Consider the following 18119-nt stretch of genomic DNA (forward strand, 5'->3'; position numbering starts at 1 on the left):
TTCCGCTGTGGTGTATGTTTATGTTAAACTCTATCGTGTATTGTGTTCTTTTTATTTGTTTGGCTGTATGGTAACTCAAATTTCACTGTACCAATTGGTGCATGTGACAATAAATGTGAACTTGAACTTAAACTTGAACTCACCTTCTCCATCATGGTCTGGTTTGGTTCAGCCACCAAGCATGACATCCGGAGACTGCAGCACATCGTTCGATCAGCGGTGAAAGTTTTTGGCTGCAACTGTACACTGCAAGGGCCAGGAAGCGAGCGGGTTAGATCATCTCTGACCCCTCTCACCCTGGCCACAAACTCTTTGAAGTACTTCCTTCTGGGAGGCGACTCCGGACTATCAGAGCTGCCACAGCCAGAGGTCTGTAGCCTTTTTTTACTCTGGTACTTGATTTTCATGTGTTTAAATTATAATGTTTTATTTTTAATTGTCTGCTGTATACCGTGTTTTTATCCTTTTGCAAGCAAAGCACCGGCAAATTCCTTGTATGCATACATACTTGGCCAATAATTTTTTTATTCATCATTTATTTATTTATTATTATTAGGTGTATGTAATATAGTGTCATGGAGTTATAACACCATTAAAACAGGCCTAATTCTTGCATACCAACCAGGATGTCTTCCTCAACTAGTCCCATTTGCCTGTAGCATGCCATGTGCCGTCTTTACTACCTTGTCTACCTGTGTCAATACTTTTAGGAAACTATGAACTTGTTCCCCAAGGCTCCGTATTCGGCCCCCTCCTCTTCATCATCTACATCCTCCCCCCGGTCAGATACTCCGCCACTTCAACCTGGACTTCCACTGTTACGCTGATGACACCCAGATCTACCTCGGCACCAAATCCCCCCACAACCCCCCCCTCTCCCATATCAACTCCTGTTTGTCAGCTATAAAAACCTGGATGCAACATAATTTCCTCAAATTCAACAGCGATAAGACAGAATTCCTCCTCATAGGCTCCAAAGCCACACTCAGCAAAATCAACAACCCCACTCTCACCATCGATGGCACCACTGTCTCCCCATCTCCCCAGGCCCGCAACCTTGGCGTGATCTTTGATTCCACCCTCTCCCTTTAGCCTCACATCCGCCATGTCATTAAAACCTCCTTCTTTCATCTCCGCAACATCGCCAAACTCAGACCCTCTCTCACACCTCCCGCTGCTGAAAGACTCATGCATGCCTTCATCTCCTCCTGACTGGACTACTGCAACTCACTTCTCCTTGGCATCAGCTCCACCTACATCAACCGACTCCAACTGGTCCAGAACGCAGCCGCCCGACTCATTACACACACCAAATCCTGGCATCACATCACTCCAGTCCTCAAACAACTTCACTGGCTTCCCATCTCCCACTGGATCAACTACAAAATCCTGATCCTCACCTACAAAGCCCTCCACCATCTGGTCCCCCAATATCTCACTGACCTCCTCTCCCCCTACCAACCCTCACGGTCCCTCAGATCCACATCAGCCGGTCTCCTCTCCATCCACAAGTCCAACCTCCGCAGTTTTGGGGACAGAGCCTTCTCCAGGGCAGCTCCCAGGCTCTGGAACTCCCTCCCCCAACTGATCCACAATTCTGTGTCCCTCACCATCTTCCAGTCCCGCCTCAAGACCCATCTCTTCACCTCTGCCTATCCTTAGCCCCACGTCCCCCTCCCTTTTCATCTGTGCATTAATTGCCTCATATTGTGTTTTGTATTGAATTCTGTCTTTACTTTGTGTACTAGTCATGTCTCTACTATTTATTTCATTCCCCTTACATGTTTTTCCTCTACCTGCTAAATTTTTGTAAGGTGTCCTTGAGACTCTTGAAAGGCGCCCATAAATAAAATTTATTATTATTATTATTACCCTGGGTCTCTCTGTTCTGTAACATTTCCCAGGACCTGTCATTCATTGTGATAATCCTTCCCTGGTTTAACTCCCTTAAATGCACCACATTACACTTGTCAGAGTTAAATGGCATCTGTCATTCCTTTTCCCGTTTTCCTATTTGATCTTGATCTTATTGTAACCATATCCAACGTTCCTTCACTGAATGAAGGATAGCATGGTGGCACAGCAGTAGAGTTGCTGCCTTACAGCGCCAGAGACCTGGGTTTGATCTTGACTACAGGTGTCTGTTTGTACGGAGTTTGTACGTTCTTCCTGTGACCTGTGTGGGTTTTCTCCGGGATCTCCGTTTATCTCTCACACTCCAAAGACATACAGGTTTGTAGGTTAATTGGCTTGGCATAATTGTAAATTGTCCTAGTGTGTAGGATAATGTAAGTGTGCGGGGATTGCAGGTTGGCATGGAATCGGTGGGCCGAAGGGCCTTTTTCCATGCTGTATTGCTAACAAAAAGAATGGTGTCCACTATACCACCATTTTGGTGTCATCCACAAACTTACTAAGCTGCCGCCTACACTTTCATCCAAACTTTTACTACAGATGATGAACAAAAGTGGACCCAACACTGATCCCTGTGGCACACCACTGGTCACTTTCTTCCCATCTGAGAAATAACCCTCCTCCACTATTCCCTGACTCCCTTCACCAAGCCAATTTCATATCCAATTGGCTAGCTCCCCCTGGATCCCATGTGATCTAAACTCCCCGACTAACTTATCATGTGGGACTTTGTCAAAAAACAGGCTAAAGGCTATGTAGACTGTTTACCGCAGATAATCCCTGAGTATATTGACTTGCCTTAATGGGACTAAAGCAGCTGGCTTAGAGGACTTTTGTAAAATGTATGAACTAGGATTTGTCCAGGTTTATGGGATTTACTGCAATGAAGCATTGTTTCTTGTCGAACATGTGGGCATGAAATCTCTTCCAGTTCAGGAAAATATCAATAGTGACAAGAGGGGCAACTGGGACAATGTGGCAACAACATTCTTCAGCATGGTGTTGAGTAGAACATATAATACTCCTTGGGCTCACTCTTGCTTGTCTTGAGTAAGTGGCTTGACTCTGCATTACAAAGAGCATTGTTTTAGTGTAAGCTACAAAATAATACTGGTAACTTCACTAATAACCTGGAAGGAGACAAATGAATCAAAGTTTTGCAGCAGATTGGACATCCCCACAGTTATAGGCATTGCAGTATTTTGAACCTCTGTTATGGCTGGAACAATTGACACACATCAGCCTCTTTATTGAAGCAAGAACATCAAATAATGTGAGGCTGAGGTCAGAGATTATTCTCTGAAGACACTCACCAGCCAGACCGCTCTTAGTGGAATACTCAAACCATAAACTTGCCAAAATATCAAAAATCACAGTGCCAGTCAGCAACTAATAATTCAGCCTTCCACCCTATAAGTAGTTCATGATCTCTTTAAATGAAATTGGCAGGGAGATTTTTCATGTTTGTGTTTAGTTGTGCCAAAAGCTGTCATCGGCTGGTGCGTGACATTCAAAAACAGCAGTGCCAGTGTCAAAGCAGTGTTGTACAGTGATTAATGTCATCGTCGGTTTACTTTGCACATTTCTGGCAAGTATTAGGTATTTGTGCGTAAATCCTTTTTGGATAACAGTTTTCGATTTAACGTGAGACCATTGTTCACATGGTGTCTCTCTTGGAGTAAAGCCAAAGTACATTTGGACCTGTCTTTGAGCCACTGCTCAAATGCTGTGTTCAATGATGAGTTCAGTGAGATAGTATAAACTGGATGAGTATACCAATATCTGACTTTTAATGTGTCTGGGACATCTCATCTAGTACCCACTAGAGCAGGGGTGCCCAACCTTTTTCGTCCTGTTTACCCTGGCAACTTTAATAGCACATAACAATGTTATTTCACTTATTTATGAATAACTAATGATGAACAGATACCAGTATACCAGAACCAAACAGTCAATGAGAAAAACTATGTTCAAATCCAGAATCAACAAATTTACCCCCTGGGTCGGTGAAATGTATCCCCGGGGGTAAATTTACCCCAGGTTGAGAACCCTTGCACTAGAGGATATTCCTCACCTTGTCATCTACATTAAAATTGGTGAGCAGGAATGTTCATAAGACTGGAAAAATGCCACAATCTTTGAAGGTAAAGTCACATAAAACTCTTCCAGAGTTATCATGCATTTGAAGTATAAAGTATCATGAAGGGATACTGAATTAAGACAGTGCACCACTGAAAGGAAATAAATGCAGTGAAATTGTTGATAACATTTCTACTCCAAGTTTTTCCTTCTGTGTACAACTTTATAGTATGAGATACAGTTTTCCAAGAGCAAATAAATGAAATCATAGCACAAACCCTTGTACAATGACATTTATGTCTCCAGTATTTTTCTTTGTTAGTTTTATAATTACATACATGAGAGGGGTTGAAATATGTAGATCTCAGAATTATACATCAAATGTTACCATTAATGCATTAAAAAATATGTACAATTGAGAAAAAAAAAAATCACTTTTCAAGTTTATTTGAGAACCCAAAATCTTTCGCAGGGAACCAATAATGTTGTTAATATGTAAAATGAAGAGTGAATGAATTTGGCAAAGATAAATGTGTAAAATAAATACAAGAAACAATCAATCATTTTCTGCAAAGGAGAAACCCAGATGTGAGTTTTTTTTATTATTACCAAAGAAACTAATTCAATGTAGTAAGCATAATCACATAAATTGAGATGGTTGTGCCAACACAGTGAACTGGCACCCCAAAATATTTTTCAATGCTTACAAAATTACTTACAAACACCTCTATTTATTATTTCATAAATAGGCCCAACAGTTTCCATTAAAAAAGATTAAATATAGACATACAGTATGAAGAAACAATTATATATATAGCCATATGTCGAGGTTATAACTTAACTCTCTCCAATCAGTTGCTGTATCTAATAAACACCAGAGAAGCATTTGGCAGTTTTAAAATTTTTTTTACACAAAACGTATAGAATGACAAAATTACTAACCATGACACCATAGAAGATACAAAAACATCTATGTAGTACAAAATAAATGTGTTTTGCTTTTTAACACTTAAAAACTGTTCATGCTAGTCTATGAGAATTTGGGGTGCTTAATAAAATTGTTGGAAGCAACTTTGCAAATATATAACTATGAAACTGTTTTCTTACAAATTAAGCAAAAAATACTAATCTTGCCAATCTGGTCCCATTTAAATGATATCATTTCACTGGTCAGTGCCAGTATAAAGTTACGTTTTAGCTAGGAAACCCTTTTTATCATTTTATACTCTAAGAGAGTGCAACACATACCCTATTTACAAACTTGCTATGAGTGCTCTATCCATCAGTCAATGTTTTCACTGGTTAACTATCAACAACTGATGGAAGATCTGGGATCGTGGTCCCAGAACGACATAAAATTGCTAAGGCAGTTCACTACAGCAGCACTCCACAGCAAAACCAACAGTAAGCAAAATGATCCAAGTTTCCTTCAGAAATGAAGAGGGATGCTTGTCCAATAATAATCTTCGATGGAAAGACGCAAAATGATGGCCAATCCCACAAACTTTAAGTGCAAGCTCAAAGATCTAAGTGCTTAGCGACTTGTTCTCTAAAAAGACACAGAACTGCCTTGATACACTCCATTTTTGAAGACTTCCCTGCAGTCATCATAGGAAAGAATGGTATATCCTCAGGTAAGGTACAGCGTTTTATCCCTCTGCAAACTGTTACATAGAAAAAAAAGTGTTAATTGTTGCTTAAAACAAACAGAAGCACAAAAATAAAACTTAAGTGCATCTTTTAAAATTTACTCAATATGAACCATATATTATAAAAGTTAACCAATTTATTGTCAGGGAACATGATAGTTATTGAAATGATTGCTGATTGAACAATTATATGTTTTTTAAGTCTTGACTAGGTCAATTACACATAATGAATGATCTTTAAAATTTCTGTAAAAATTTATATTAGACAACATTTCCAGATGTGCTCCCCCATCCTCGTCTCACCCCAGAAATACTGCATATGTCAGTTTTCAGCCAGGAATAAATAAATGCAAGAGCATCCACCCAGAAAAGCCAATAAGCTTCCTCAATGTAAATTCCATTGTAGGATTATAATGTCAAATTCATCAACAGTAAAACACAGTATCTTAAATGTGTTAAATCTTAACTAGAATACCATTGCCTTGAACGGAACATGACAAGGGCATAGACCCAAAAAACTGAAGTAACTCAGTAAGGCAGCATCTGTGGAGAAAAGGAATAGGTGACATTTCAGGTAGAAGGGTCTCGACACAAAACGCCATGTATCCCTTTTCTCCAGGGATGCTGCCTGACTCACTGAGTTCCTCCAACTTTTTGTTTCTATCTTTGGTTTAAACCAGCATCTGCAGTTCCTTCCTACACATGCCAAGGGCATAGTTTGCAGCCATTCAGATGAAGCGTAAATATCCATTTCCAACAAGCTTCCAACTTTTATCTTTAGTTTTGTGTTACTGGACCACATTCACACCAGATTTCAGCATAAAATGTTTTGAGACATTTCCAAGCCATTGCTGACTAGCTTATGTAGTAAACAAACAAATCACTGTTGCTCTGGCCTCCCGACGAACTAAGTGTTCCAATAGTTTGTATATCTCAAGCTGTTTTTCCACTGTTAGCTAGATCGGACTTAATGTTATTAACTAATACAAATTAACAACTATCATCAGTAAAAGTGATTTCTAACAGATAATTTCCTTAAAATAATTTTAAAGCACCAATATCTTTTTCAGAATGCAGGCAACATCAATTCTCATAAGTAGTAACCATTATTTAGTAGGAAGTTTTAACAACTAATCTGTCCCATGTGGCGGCACCTGATGGCAACCCAAGGTCTCGACGAACCATCGGCTCTAGAGGGCGGCATCTTGATGGGGGAGGCGTGAGTCACGGGGTCGTTATCTGAGTTGTTAGTTAAGGCTGGGCAACGCCCGTGTCAGCTGAGGAGTAGGGAGCTGCATGCAGAAGAATAAACACGTCTAGAGCACACATTTGTGTCCGACTAGTTTTTGGCTGTACTCCTGCCAGTCCCCGCCACAATTGGTGACCCCAGACGCCCAGGAGTGTAATCCTGGAAGGGAAATTTAAAAAATAAAGCATTCTGCCGCTGCCGCCTACGAGGCCGACGTGGCCGAACTCAACGCGGTCTCCCTGAAGCTGCCTACATTTTGGACCTCGCAGCCGAGGATTTGGTTTCGCCAGGCCGAAACCCAATTTCACATCCGTGGCATTACAGCCGACGAGACTCGCTATCACTATGTGGTAAGCGCCCTTGACCAGCAGACGGCCAGTCGGGTCATTCCTTAACTGGATAACCCGCCGCAGGCCTCAAGGAGCTGCTGCTCCGGATCTACGGGCCGAGCCGAATGCAGCGCGCCTGTCAGGTCCTTAACATGGGGGGGCTTGGCGACCGGATGCCCTCAGCCCTCATGAGCGAGATGCTAACGCTCATTGGCGACTACCTGCCCTGTCCACTCTTTGAATTTACCTACCGGCAGCAGTTGCCACAAGACCTCCACCAGCAGTACGTGGGGGAGAGCTTTGAAGATCCCATCTAGCTAGCAGCCCGTGCTGATGAACTGTGGATCTCTGACCAGCAGCAGGTGGGTGCGCTGGAATACCTGGAGCCGCTGGAATCCGCAGAATCGCTGGACCGGATTGATTCAATGACCAGGCAAGCTCAGAGGCCCAGGACCACGACCACATGAGGGCCACGCCCACAGGAGCCACAGACAAGACAAGTGGCACAGGAGAGGAGGATGGCTGAGCAGGACCCAGGAGATCCAAGGCCAGTCATGTTCGTTTCCGGGAAACGGCAGCGCCGGCCGCCGATAGTCACTGCGGTGGCCGGTAGAATCCATCGACTGTACGTCTGGGACCAGCGCTCGGGGCTCAGATTCTTGGTGGATACGGGGGCAGAGGTCAGCGTATTGCCCCCATCTGGACTCGACCTTCGTGCTGGTAAGAGGGCCCCCCCATTAACTGTTGTGAATGGCAGTTCAATCCACACATATGGCGTCCGCACGGTTCCTGTCATTTTCGGCGTGTGCCATTTCACCTGGCCTTTCATCTTCGCAGATGTGGCCCAGCCGCTGCTGGGCGCAGATTTCTTGTGGGCGCAGTTGCTCCTCGTGGACGTGAAGGGCCAAAGTCTCATCCACACATCAACTTTTGAGAAGATCTCCTTGTGCCCTACTGCGCCCACAGCGCCGGTCAGCAACCCTGCAGCGATGGTGGACAATGTCTACGACCAGGTACTGGCTGAGTTCCGGGACATTGTCACCCCCAAGTTCGGCTCGGCCAGCCTGATGCATGGTGTCATGCACCATATTCTAGCATCGGCTCCTCATAGCAAAGGCGGAGTTTCAGAGTATGGAGGCCATGGGTATCGTTCGATGCTCCAACAGCCCATGGGCTTCCACGCTGCACATGGTGCCGAAGGTGTCCAGCGGTTGGAGGCTGTGCGGGGATTACCGCCATCTTAACGAGGCCACAACCGCTGACCGTTACCCTATTCCCCACATACAGGACTTCTCAGCCCATCTGGCCAAGGCGAGGTTCTTCTCTAAGATCGACCTAGTCCAGGGATATCACCAGATCCCCGTGCGACCAGAGGATGTTCCCAAGACGGCAATTACACCCCGTTCGGGTTGTTCGAGTTCCTGCGGATGCCCTTCGGCCTCAAGAATGTCGTGCAGACCTTTCAGCAACTAATGGACACCGTGGTGCGGGGGCTCGACTTCCTACTTGGACGACTTCCTTATGGCAAGTCGCTCGCGAGAGGAACACTGCGCCTCAGTGACCATGGCCTCGTAATTAACCCGGGCAAGTGCCAATTCGGTCTTCGGGCCATCAACTTCCGGGGGCATCGGGTGACACGGCACGGAGCAGTGCCTGTGCCGGACAGGGTTGAGGCAATTTGCCAGTTCCCGCGGCCTGCTACGGTACATGGCCTCTGAGAGTTCGTAGGGATGGTCACATTTTACCACCGGTTCGTTCCGGCGGCTGCCAAACTTTTGCGGCCGCTTTTTCAGTTGCTGACGGGCAAGCAGCGGCAGATACAATGAGACACCGTCGCCATGGCGGCGTTTGAAGGGGCGAAGGAGCCCTTGGCTAGGGCGATTATGCTCGTGCATCCGTCGGCCGACGCCCCCACAACCCTTACTGTGGATGCCTCGGATTCTGCGTTCGGCGGCGTTTTGGAACAGTCTGTTAACGGCCGTTGGCGGCCTCTCGCCTTCTTTAGCTGGCACCTGAGGGTTGCGGAGCAGCGCTACAGCGCTTTCGACCGGGAGTTGCTTGCCTTACACCTCGCAGTGCGGCACTTCCGGTATTTCCTCGAGGGCCGTTCCTTCATACCCTTCACGGACCACAAGCTCCTCATATTTGCATTTGCGAAGGTTTCGAATCCTTGGTCCGCCCGTCAGCAGCGGCAGCTGGCGGCTATTTCGGAGTATACAACGGATGCTTTGTCCCGTCCGGCTATTGCAGCCGTGCTTAACCCGGCCTCGGGGATAGATTACTCCGACTTGGCGGCGGCCCAGCTGGCGGACGATGAGATGCCGGCGTACCGCACCGCGATCTCTGGCTTGGTACTTTAGGACGTGCCGTTGGGTTCCTCGGGTTCCATCCTCTGTGACGTATCCACGGATCAGCCGAGCCCTATCGTTCCGGCGGCCTAACGCTGTTGCGTATTTGGGGATGATCCATGGCCGCAAGGTTCATGTGGCACGGACTTCGGAAGCAGGTCGCTCACTGGGCCCGGGCGTGCATCCCGTGCCAGACTTCAAAGGTGCATAGACACGTCTGGACACCCATTCAAGACTTCGCAGTGCCACGCCAGCGGTTCGATCACGTGCACATGAACATCGTGGGGCCACTGCCTCCGTCCCAGGGTGTTTCACACCTGCTTATGGTGGTCGACCGTTTTACGCAGTGGCCGGAGGCCATCCCGCTCACGGACACTTCAACGCAGTCGTGTGCTCGTGCCCTCGTAGCAGCCTGGATGGCCCGCTTTGGGGTTCCACTGCACATCACATCCGACCGGGGTGCCCAGTTCACGTCCGAACTGTGGTCTGCCATGGCCCACCTGTTGGGGACGCAGCTCCACCACACGACAGTGTACCATCCCTAATCAAATGGGTTGGTGTAGCGGTACCCCCGCTGTCTGAAGGCCGCCCTGAAGGCTCGTCTCACAGGCCCTAGGTGGATGGACGAGTTGTCGTGGGTCTTGTTGGGGATTCGGATGGCCCTCAAGGAGGATCTGTCAACGTCCTCCACGGAGTTGGTGTATGGTGCCCCTCTCACCGTCCCCGGGGAGTTTGTCCCTGCCGCTGATGGGTACCAGGAACCGCCATCATCGGTGCTGATCCGCTTGCGGGAGAGGGTCGGCGCGCTATCTCCCATCCCAACGTCGCGTCATGGAGTGGCCCCTTCCCATGTGCCACTGCTGCTGATGGGCTGCCCGTACTTTTTTCTTCGTTCTGCAACGGTGTCTGTGGCTCGTTTGGAACCGGCCCACTTGGACCTGAGCGAGCCAGTCCATGTGGCTCAACTTCCCCGTCGCGGGCATCCGCCGTCCCGGGCTCCCGGAGATTCTCCCGAACCGAGCAAGCCCCAGGGGCGCGGGATTGTATCTACGCGTTCGGGCCACCTCGTGCGCCATCCTGTGCGATTCGGTGCCTCTGGTTCTGGGGGGTCATGTGGCGGCACCTGATAGCAACCCAAGGTCATGACAAACCATCGGCTCTAGAGGGCGGAGTCTTGGTGGGGGAGGCACGAGTCACGGGGTCGTTATCTGAGTTGCTATTTAAGGCCGGGCAACGCCCGTGTCAGCTGAGGAGCAGGGAGCTGTATAAACACGTCTAGAGCACATACTTGTGTCCAACTAGTTTTTGGCTGTACTCCTGCCAGTCCCCGCCACACCCATATCTAAATGCATTTAGAATCCAGCTTACCTGCCAACTATACTTTAGGAGAGCAAAATTGGTGCTTTCAAATCAGTATTGCCAGATTGGAGCTCAATGATATAGACAACAACATGTGCTCTATTTGCATTTAGCAGGAAGAAAGCCCCCTTCCCTCTCTTATCCCATTATTTGGGCTTTTTAAAGGAAACTCATAGGTTTATTGATGCAATTATTTGCAGGTATAGTGCCAATGCATTTATAGAACGATAGTTGGATTGAGATACTATTTGATGCTTGAAGTCTTTGTGGCACTATATTATGCCCACAGGGATAGAAGATTATGCATTTCACTTCAATGCTCCCGCACAATCCCAGACACACAAGTTCTCACTTTCCATTTCTTCAGCAATGCAGAATGACAGCGCGAAATAGGCAGGCAATTCAAGGCAATGTTCTACGTGAAAAGGAGGTGGTGAAAAACCCCTTTTCCTTTTTATGGAATTCCTTCAAGGTTAGTGTGTTGTGGAAAGTGCATCAGACACCCCAGCTGAAATAAGTCAAAGGCAGCAACCACAAAACTCTAGGAACAATTCAGGCCAGAACCACATTTCCAATGGCAATGCTATCTGGCTTTTCAGGCTGATTAACATTAAGCACACATTGTAGTATTCAGCATTCTGGGAGCTTAAATACCTACTATACTTTAGGACAGCAAAATTGATTTAATTCTCCATTAGTAGAAAGCAGTAGTGTGGCTGTTACAATGCAAGAGAATCCAGGATCCCAAAGATATGTGGGTTGGTAGACTAATTGGCTATTGTAAATTACCCTAGAATTTAGCTGTATCTCTCTCTTTCTCTAAGGCTCTATGATTCTAATGCTTCTGCTACTTAAACTGCATCTCAAGGATCAACAAAGTGGGATCCAAGATTTTTTGTGGTCTGCTTTATGTTACATAATGTTGCAATCAAATGGGCTCAGCGCTTCCCACCAGCCGATAATAATGAGAATCAGGCAGGAAGTTATTTGGGAAAAGCCTTTTTGGTCAATGAACAATTCACCAGACATAGTTTTCAATGAACAGAATCCCCTTTCCCTATTCAAGCACAGTTCCTATCTGCCTTTCCCTCTGCTCTTGACCATAATGTCAAGGTTTATGTGAATAACAAAGAACACTCCAAATCATATTTCTATATCTTTCATCAATCCTTTTACAAACCATTTGCAGTTTATCCAATCAGGGACCCACAACTTTATCTTCTGATGGAAATTCTACATTAATATTCTTAGCTTCGTACAATAATTTTTTCAAGATTCTATACCATTCCCTGCCTTCTAATGATATCCTCTCTCTCCTGACATACAATTTCCCTCTATATTTATATGTACTTTAAAAAATAATTAAATTGTTATTTCCATTTAAAAATAACAATAGTCTGAAATCCCCTGTGACATCACTAAACTTGCTGGAATTTTTTGAAATTTTGCCCCCTGATTTTTTATCAAGTACTTTAAATAAAAAGTAAATCAATGTATCATCAGTTGTGATTGTTGTGAAGCTCCTCCCCATTTCCAGTACTGTGCAAGAACAAAATAAATAATCGTTAGAATAGATTGATGTTTGCTAAAGCTAAATCTTTTGTCCTCTGTCTTCTTCATATTGTGTTATTTAAACTCCAAACATCTTTATCTACAAGCATCTGTGTCTCACATCATTTTGAAGATTCAGATCTTGTTTGGCGTAGGCTTGTTTTCTCCAGTGTAAAGAGGTTAAGCCATACAAGTAAACAAACAGATTACAAATTGATTAGGACGCATAAAAGCAGGCCAGCTAACTTATGGCTATTGGAATTCAATGTAAATAACTGCAATGTTAATATATATTATAGGCAGGAAATATATATAATCCATTAGCAGAAGCTGAGGGTATTTAACTGATCTTCCGTTTAAATGTTTTAATCATTGTGATGATGCAATAAATGAACCTAATCAGCTGCTAGGTTAGGCTGCTAATTGAAACAAGACATTATAACTTTGAACACAATACTTATTTTTCTTAGGCGTTAAATTTCACTTGGGCTCAGCACTGATGTGCAGGCTCTGCTACTTATGCAACTCCCTTCCTAATTTTCCTTTAGAAGTTGCTTCTCGATCACTAAGCACAATGAGAGGAAAATAACTCCTTTTTAAAAATAATAGTTTGCAAGTTCGGTCATCTGTTGCCACAATAAAATGGAAATGTCAGGTGGTTCTGAGAATGATGTACATGATAATTCCGTGAGGCGTGTCTCTAGAGTATATGGGTGTGCATTCTTAGCTTTATATCTTGGTATTCACGCTTGCCTATTGCATCCAATTTGAGTTACTCCAGCATTTTTGTGTCTATCTTCGGTTTAAACCAGCATCTGAACTTTCTTCCTACACATTAATTGCATCCAAAATGTTAGAACATTAGAATCTGTCTCCTCCAAGTCACAAGTGAATTTTGGATCTGGAAGGGCATCTCAGCTCATCCAATCAAATTAAACTTGGAGTTCCATGTCCCATGAACGAGTATTTGTTGTTAAATAGCTCTGGGAATTTGCTATTTTTTGACAGACTTTTTCATCTATATGAATGTGTTTGAAGGAAGTTTTTCCACTGTCAATTCTAAATTTGCCATTTATAGTTATAAAATATTTGTTATTGTTCTAATCACAGTTTAATTTACATTTCCTGAACATTTACAGTCTTTCCATATATGATGCCCTCGGCAAAATTATAATGCTAAATAACCCAAGGTGTTGGGATGCTTTTCAGGAATAAGATGTAATTTCTATAATAAGATCTATTTCAGGAACCAATATCCTGTATTTGACTTAAAATAGAATATAGAATAGTACAGCATAGGAACAGACCCTTGGGCCCACAAATGTCTGTGCCGAATATGATACAAAGACCACTCTTAACTGCCTTCAAATAATCCATATCCTTCCATTCCCTGTATATTCATATGCCTATCTAAAAGCTCTTAAATGCCACAATTGTATTAGCCTCCATCATGTTCCAAATGGAACCCCCCATGTTCCAAACACTCACCACCCTCTGTGTGAAAAAAAAACTTGCCCTGCACATCTATCTATCTATCTATCTATCTATCTATCTATCTATCTATCTATCTATCTATCTATCTATCTATCTATCTATCTATCTATCTATCTATCTATCTTTATATAAAACTGTGTGCCTGCCGGCGTCCGTCCGTCCGTCCGGCTGCCAGCTGCCTTTCTTCCTTTGATTCCTTGCTACGCCGAAACCAGACGCAGAATCGCCGACATCTTTTCCATTTCGGTAGAGATTTCACTTTTCTTTCTAAGTATCCATTCCTCATTACATTTTGTCGTGTTTAAGTACACATTTTTAATCAAATCCTTCTCCCCCCCCCCCCCCCCAATATTTCAAAAATAAACTGCTTCTCACCCATAGAAGCAGCCTCAGCCCCAGCCCCTGGTGAACGTTCCATCGTGTGATGTCACAATGCCCGATGCTCACAGATGTCCAATCGGAATGGATCATTTACATATGCCTTTGCAGGAGCCCCAGCCCATGGTGAACGTTCCATCGTGTGATGTCACAATGCCCAATGCTCAAAGACATTCTTGCCATAGAGAAAGTACAGAGAAGGTTCACCAGACTGATTCCTGGGGTGTCAGGGCTTTCATATGAAGAAAGACTGGATAGACTCGGCTTGTACTCGCTAGATTTTAGAAGATTGAGGGGGTATCTTATAGAAACTTACAAAATTCTTAAGGGGTTGGACAGGCTAGATGCAGGAAGATTGTTCCAGATGTTGGGGAAGTCCAGAACAGAGGTAGGGGGAGTGAGGGACAGAGGGGTAAATCTTTTATGACCGAGATGAGAAAAACATTTTTCACACAGAGAGTGGTGAATCTCTGGAATTCACTGCCACAGAAGGTAGTTGAGGCCTGTTCATTGGCTATATTTAAGAGGGAGTTAGATGTGGCCCTTGTGGCTAAAGGGATCAGGGGGTATGGAGAGAAGGCAGGTACAGGATACTGAGTTGGATGATCAGCCATGATCATATTGAATGGTGGTGCAGGCTCGAAGGACCGAATGGCCTACTCCTGCATTTATTTCTGTTTCTGTGTTTCCGTCTCCTCACCCCTCTCCCTTTCCCACCCATCCCTCTCTCCCCCACCCCCCTTCCCTCTCTACCCCACCCCCTTCCCTCTCTCCACCCCACCCCTTCCCCTACCCCTCTGTCCCTCTTCCACCACTCCCCCGTCCCTCTTCCACCACTCCCGCTACCCCTCCCTCCCTCCCCACTCTTCCACTTCTCTCCCCCTTCTCTCCTCCCCCTCTCCCTCTCCTCACCCCTCTCCCTCTCCCATCCCTCTCTCCCCCACCCCCCGTCCCTCTCTATCCCACCCCCTTCCCTCTCTCCCCCCGCCCCCTTCCCCTATCCCTCTGTCCCTCTTCCATCACTCCCCCTACCCCTCCACTCTCCCTCCCCACTCTTTCCCCTCTCTCCCCCCACCCCTCTCCCCCTCCTCCCCTCCCTCCCCATCCCCCCTCCCCCACATCTCTCTCCCCATCTCTCACCCCCTACCCCGCTCTCCTTTCCCTCCCAAATCTGTCCCGTTTCCTCCTCCTCCTCTCCCCTCCCTCCCCTCTTCTCAGCCCCCCTCCCCCCACCTGTGTGTTTGGGGGGTGGTTAATGTGAGTGTGATGACGCAGCCCCCCCCCTCCCCCGTAAACGCCGTTGGGGAAACAGACCCAACGGGTCTGCACTTGGTCTAGTCTCTTTTAAACTTTGCCCCTCTACGATACGATACGATACGATACGATACAATTTATTGTCATTTGGACCCCTTGAGGTCCAAACGAAATGACGTTTCTGCAGCCATACATTACAAACAAATAGACCCAAGACACAACATAATTTACATAAACATCCATCACATTGCTGTGATGGAAGGTCAAAAAAACTTATCTCTCCACTGCACTCTCCCCCCCCGATGTCAGAGTCAAAGTCAAAGCCCCCGGCGGGCGATGGCAATTGTCCCGCGGCCATTAAAGCCACGTCGGGTGATGCAAGGTCGCGCACCGGGTCTAGTTGTTGGAGCCCCCGGCGCGCGCTCGCAGAGTCCCGCGGTCATTCAAAGCCGCGCGGGGCGATGGTGTAAGGCCCCGCTCAGGTGCTCTTCAACCCCGCAACTCGGGCGGGAGAAGTCGCCGTTGCGGGAGCCCTGAAAAGCGGTCTCCCTCCAGGGACCCGCGGGCTCCCGGTGCCGCCGTCCGCCAGACCCGCAGTTGCAGCCTCCGGACCTCCGGAGGTCGGGCCGCAGCAGCGTCCACCACCGCTCCACCCGCTCTGGACTCGGCCAGCTCCGCGACGGTGAGGTGAGTAGTCGGCACCAGAGCCACCGGTCTTCCTGTTGGAGGCCGCTCCTCGTTGCAGCCCCAACGACAACGGAGACCCAACAAAGAAAAGGTCGGGTCTCCCGTGCAGGGAGAGATTTAAAAGTTACCCCCTCCCTCCCACCCCACCCCCACCCCCCCCACACACATACCCCAACAAAAAATAACAAAAACTACATAAAAACATAGACATAAAATAATAAAAACGCAGACGGACTGCAGAGGCCGCTGCTGACGAGAGTCGCGCCGCCCACCGATCTTATAGAAACCTTACCTTACCTTACCTCTCACCTTAAAGCTATGTCCACCAATAATTATCTGCCTCAGAGGGCGGTGGAGGCTGGTTCTCTGGATACTTTCAAGAGAGAGCTATATAGGGCTCTTAAAGTTAGGGGATATGGGGAGAAGGCAGGAACGGGGTACTGATTGGGGATGATCAGCCATGATCACATTGAATGGCGGTGCTGGCTCGAAGGGCCGAATGGCCTACTCCTGCACCTATTGTCTATTGTCTAATATTTGATATTCCCATCCAGGGAAAGATGTTCTGACTTTCTGTGTAAGAACTGCACAGAACTGCAGATGCTGGTTTAAATCGAAGGTAGACACAAAATGCTGGAGTAAGTCAACAGGTGAGGCAGCATCTCTGGAGAGAAGGAATGGGTGACGTTTCGGGTCGAGACCCTTCTTCAGACTTTCTACCGTATCTATGGCTCTCAGAATTTTAGATACTTCTATCAGGTCTCCCGCAACCTCTGGTGTTCCAGAGAAACCAATTCAAGTCTGTACAACTTCCCCCTGCAGCTAATACCCCCATTTCATGCATCATTCTGGTAAACCTTCCCCGCACCACTCAAGAGCCTCCACATCCTACCTGTAATGAGGCGACTAAATAGAAATTAAATGTAACTACTTGAATAGTATATTATTGCACTTTTCCATGTTTCACATCAAGCCAATTTCACTATCCTAATAATTCCCAGGAATTATCATTTTCTTCATTTTCTAGATTACATATGAACAATGAAGAGAATACATGGACATTTTATACATTATAAACGGAATTATATTAATTCCAATTATGCATTCATTTCTGTCTACTTTGGGCTTTCAAGTGGATGTGTTATTATGCTAGAACAAGATGTCGTATTTCGCTGGTAACTCTCTGCATGCTCAATGTGTTTTTAAAGAACTCTCCTGTAGTCCACAAGAGCGTTCAAAGCCAGTCTTCAATAGATCAAGCAATATTAGCTGACAAGCAGTAAGTGGACTAAGACATGAAAATGTAGTTTAACATTTATTATAGAGTAATTTCCTTGCAATTTCCCTGAAGTTTTTCCCAAATCGTCATCATAATTTAGGTGGGAAATTGCTGGAAATTCTAGATGTATATATGCTGAAGCAATAGCAGCCAATGGAGGGAACCCAAAGGAAATTCCCAGCAATATATTCTTGGATTATATTTAGATTCTTATTATTCTTCTATCCAAATTTATAATAGAAGCTTGTAATGCTGATAACATCTAACTACAGCATCTCAAGCATGGACAGTTTCCATTAAAAGTGTGAACATATGAATTTTGTTAACGGATCAAGTTGGAATGAAATGCCATAAGCTATATGCACCCAAGCACATTAGGGAATCTAGCTTGTTTAAATGCATTCTATCAGCTTTAATTGCTACATTCAATGATATGGCCTTTACAAGTAGTTTTTTTTCTCCAGTGCTGGAGTGATTCAGCGGGTCCAGCCGAGAGATAGCAGGGGAGGTGGTGTGGGCCAGCGTCAGTAGCCCAGCCTGGCAGTGAGG

General features: G+C 45.7%; 1 protein-coding gene across 4 annotated transcripts in view; it reads right to left on the bottom strand.

Annotated features, from left to right (window-relative positions):
* Positions 1-4553: 4553 nt before the first annotated feature.
* tox (thymocyte selection associated high mobility group box) overlaps positions 4554-18119 on the bottom strand; it is a 229064-nt gene continuing 215498 nt past the window's right edge. For 3 of the 4 annotated variants that reach the window (XM_033019775.1, XM_033019774.1, XM_033019772.1), the window contains one exon: positions 4554-5660. In XM_033019775.1, coding sequence (XP_032875666.1) covers positions 5624-5660 — 37 coding nt within the window. In that variant the 3' untranslated portion in view covers positions 4554-5623. The remainder of the gene's footprint in view (positions 5661-18119) is intronic. The other variant, XM_033019773.1, reaches the window with a different exon arrangement.

The sequence above is a fragment of the Amblyraja radiata genome, chromosome 4, assembly GCF_010909765.2.
Source record: "Amblyraja radiata isolate CabotCenter1 chromosome 4, sAmbRad1.1.pri, whole genome shotgun sequence".
In the NCBI taxonomy this organism is placed as follows: Eukaryota; Metazoa; Chordata; class Chondrichthyes; order Rajiformes; family Rajidae; genus Amblyraja; species Amblyraja radiata.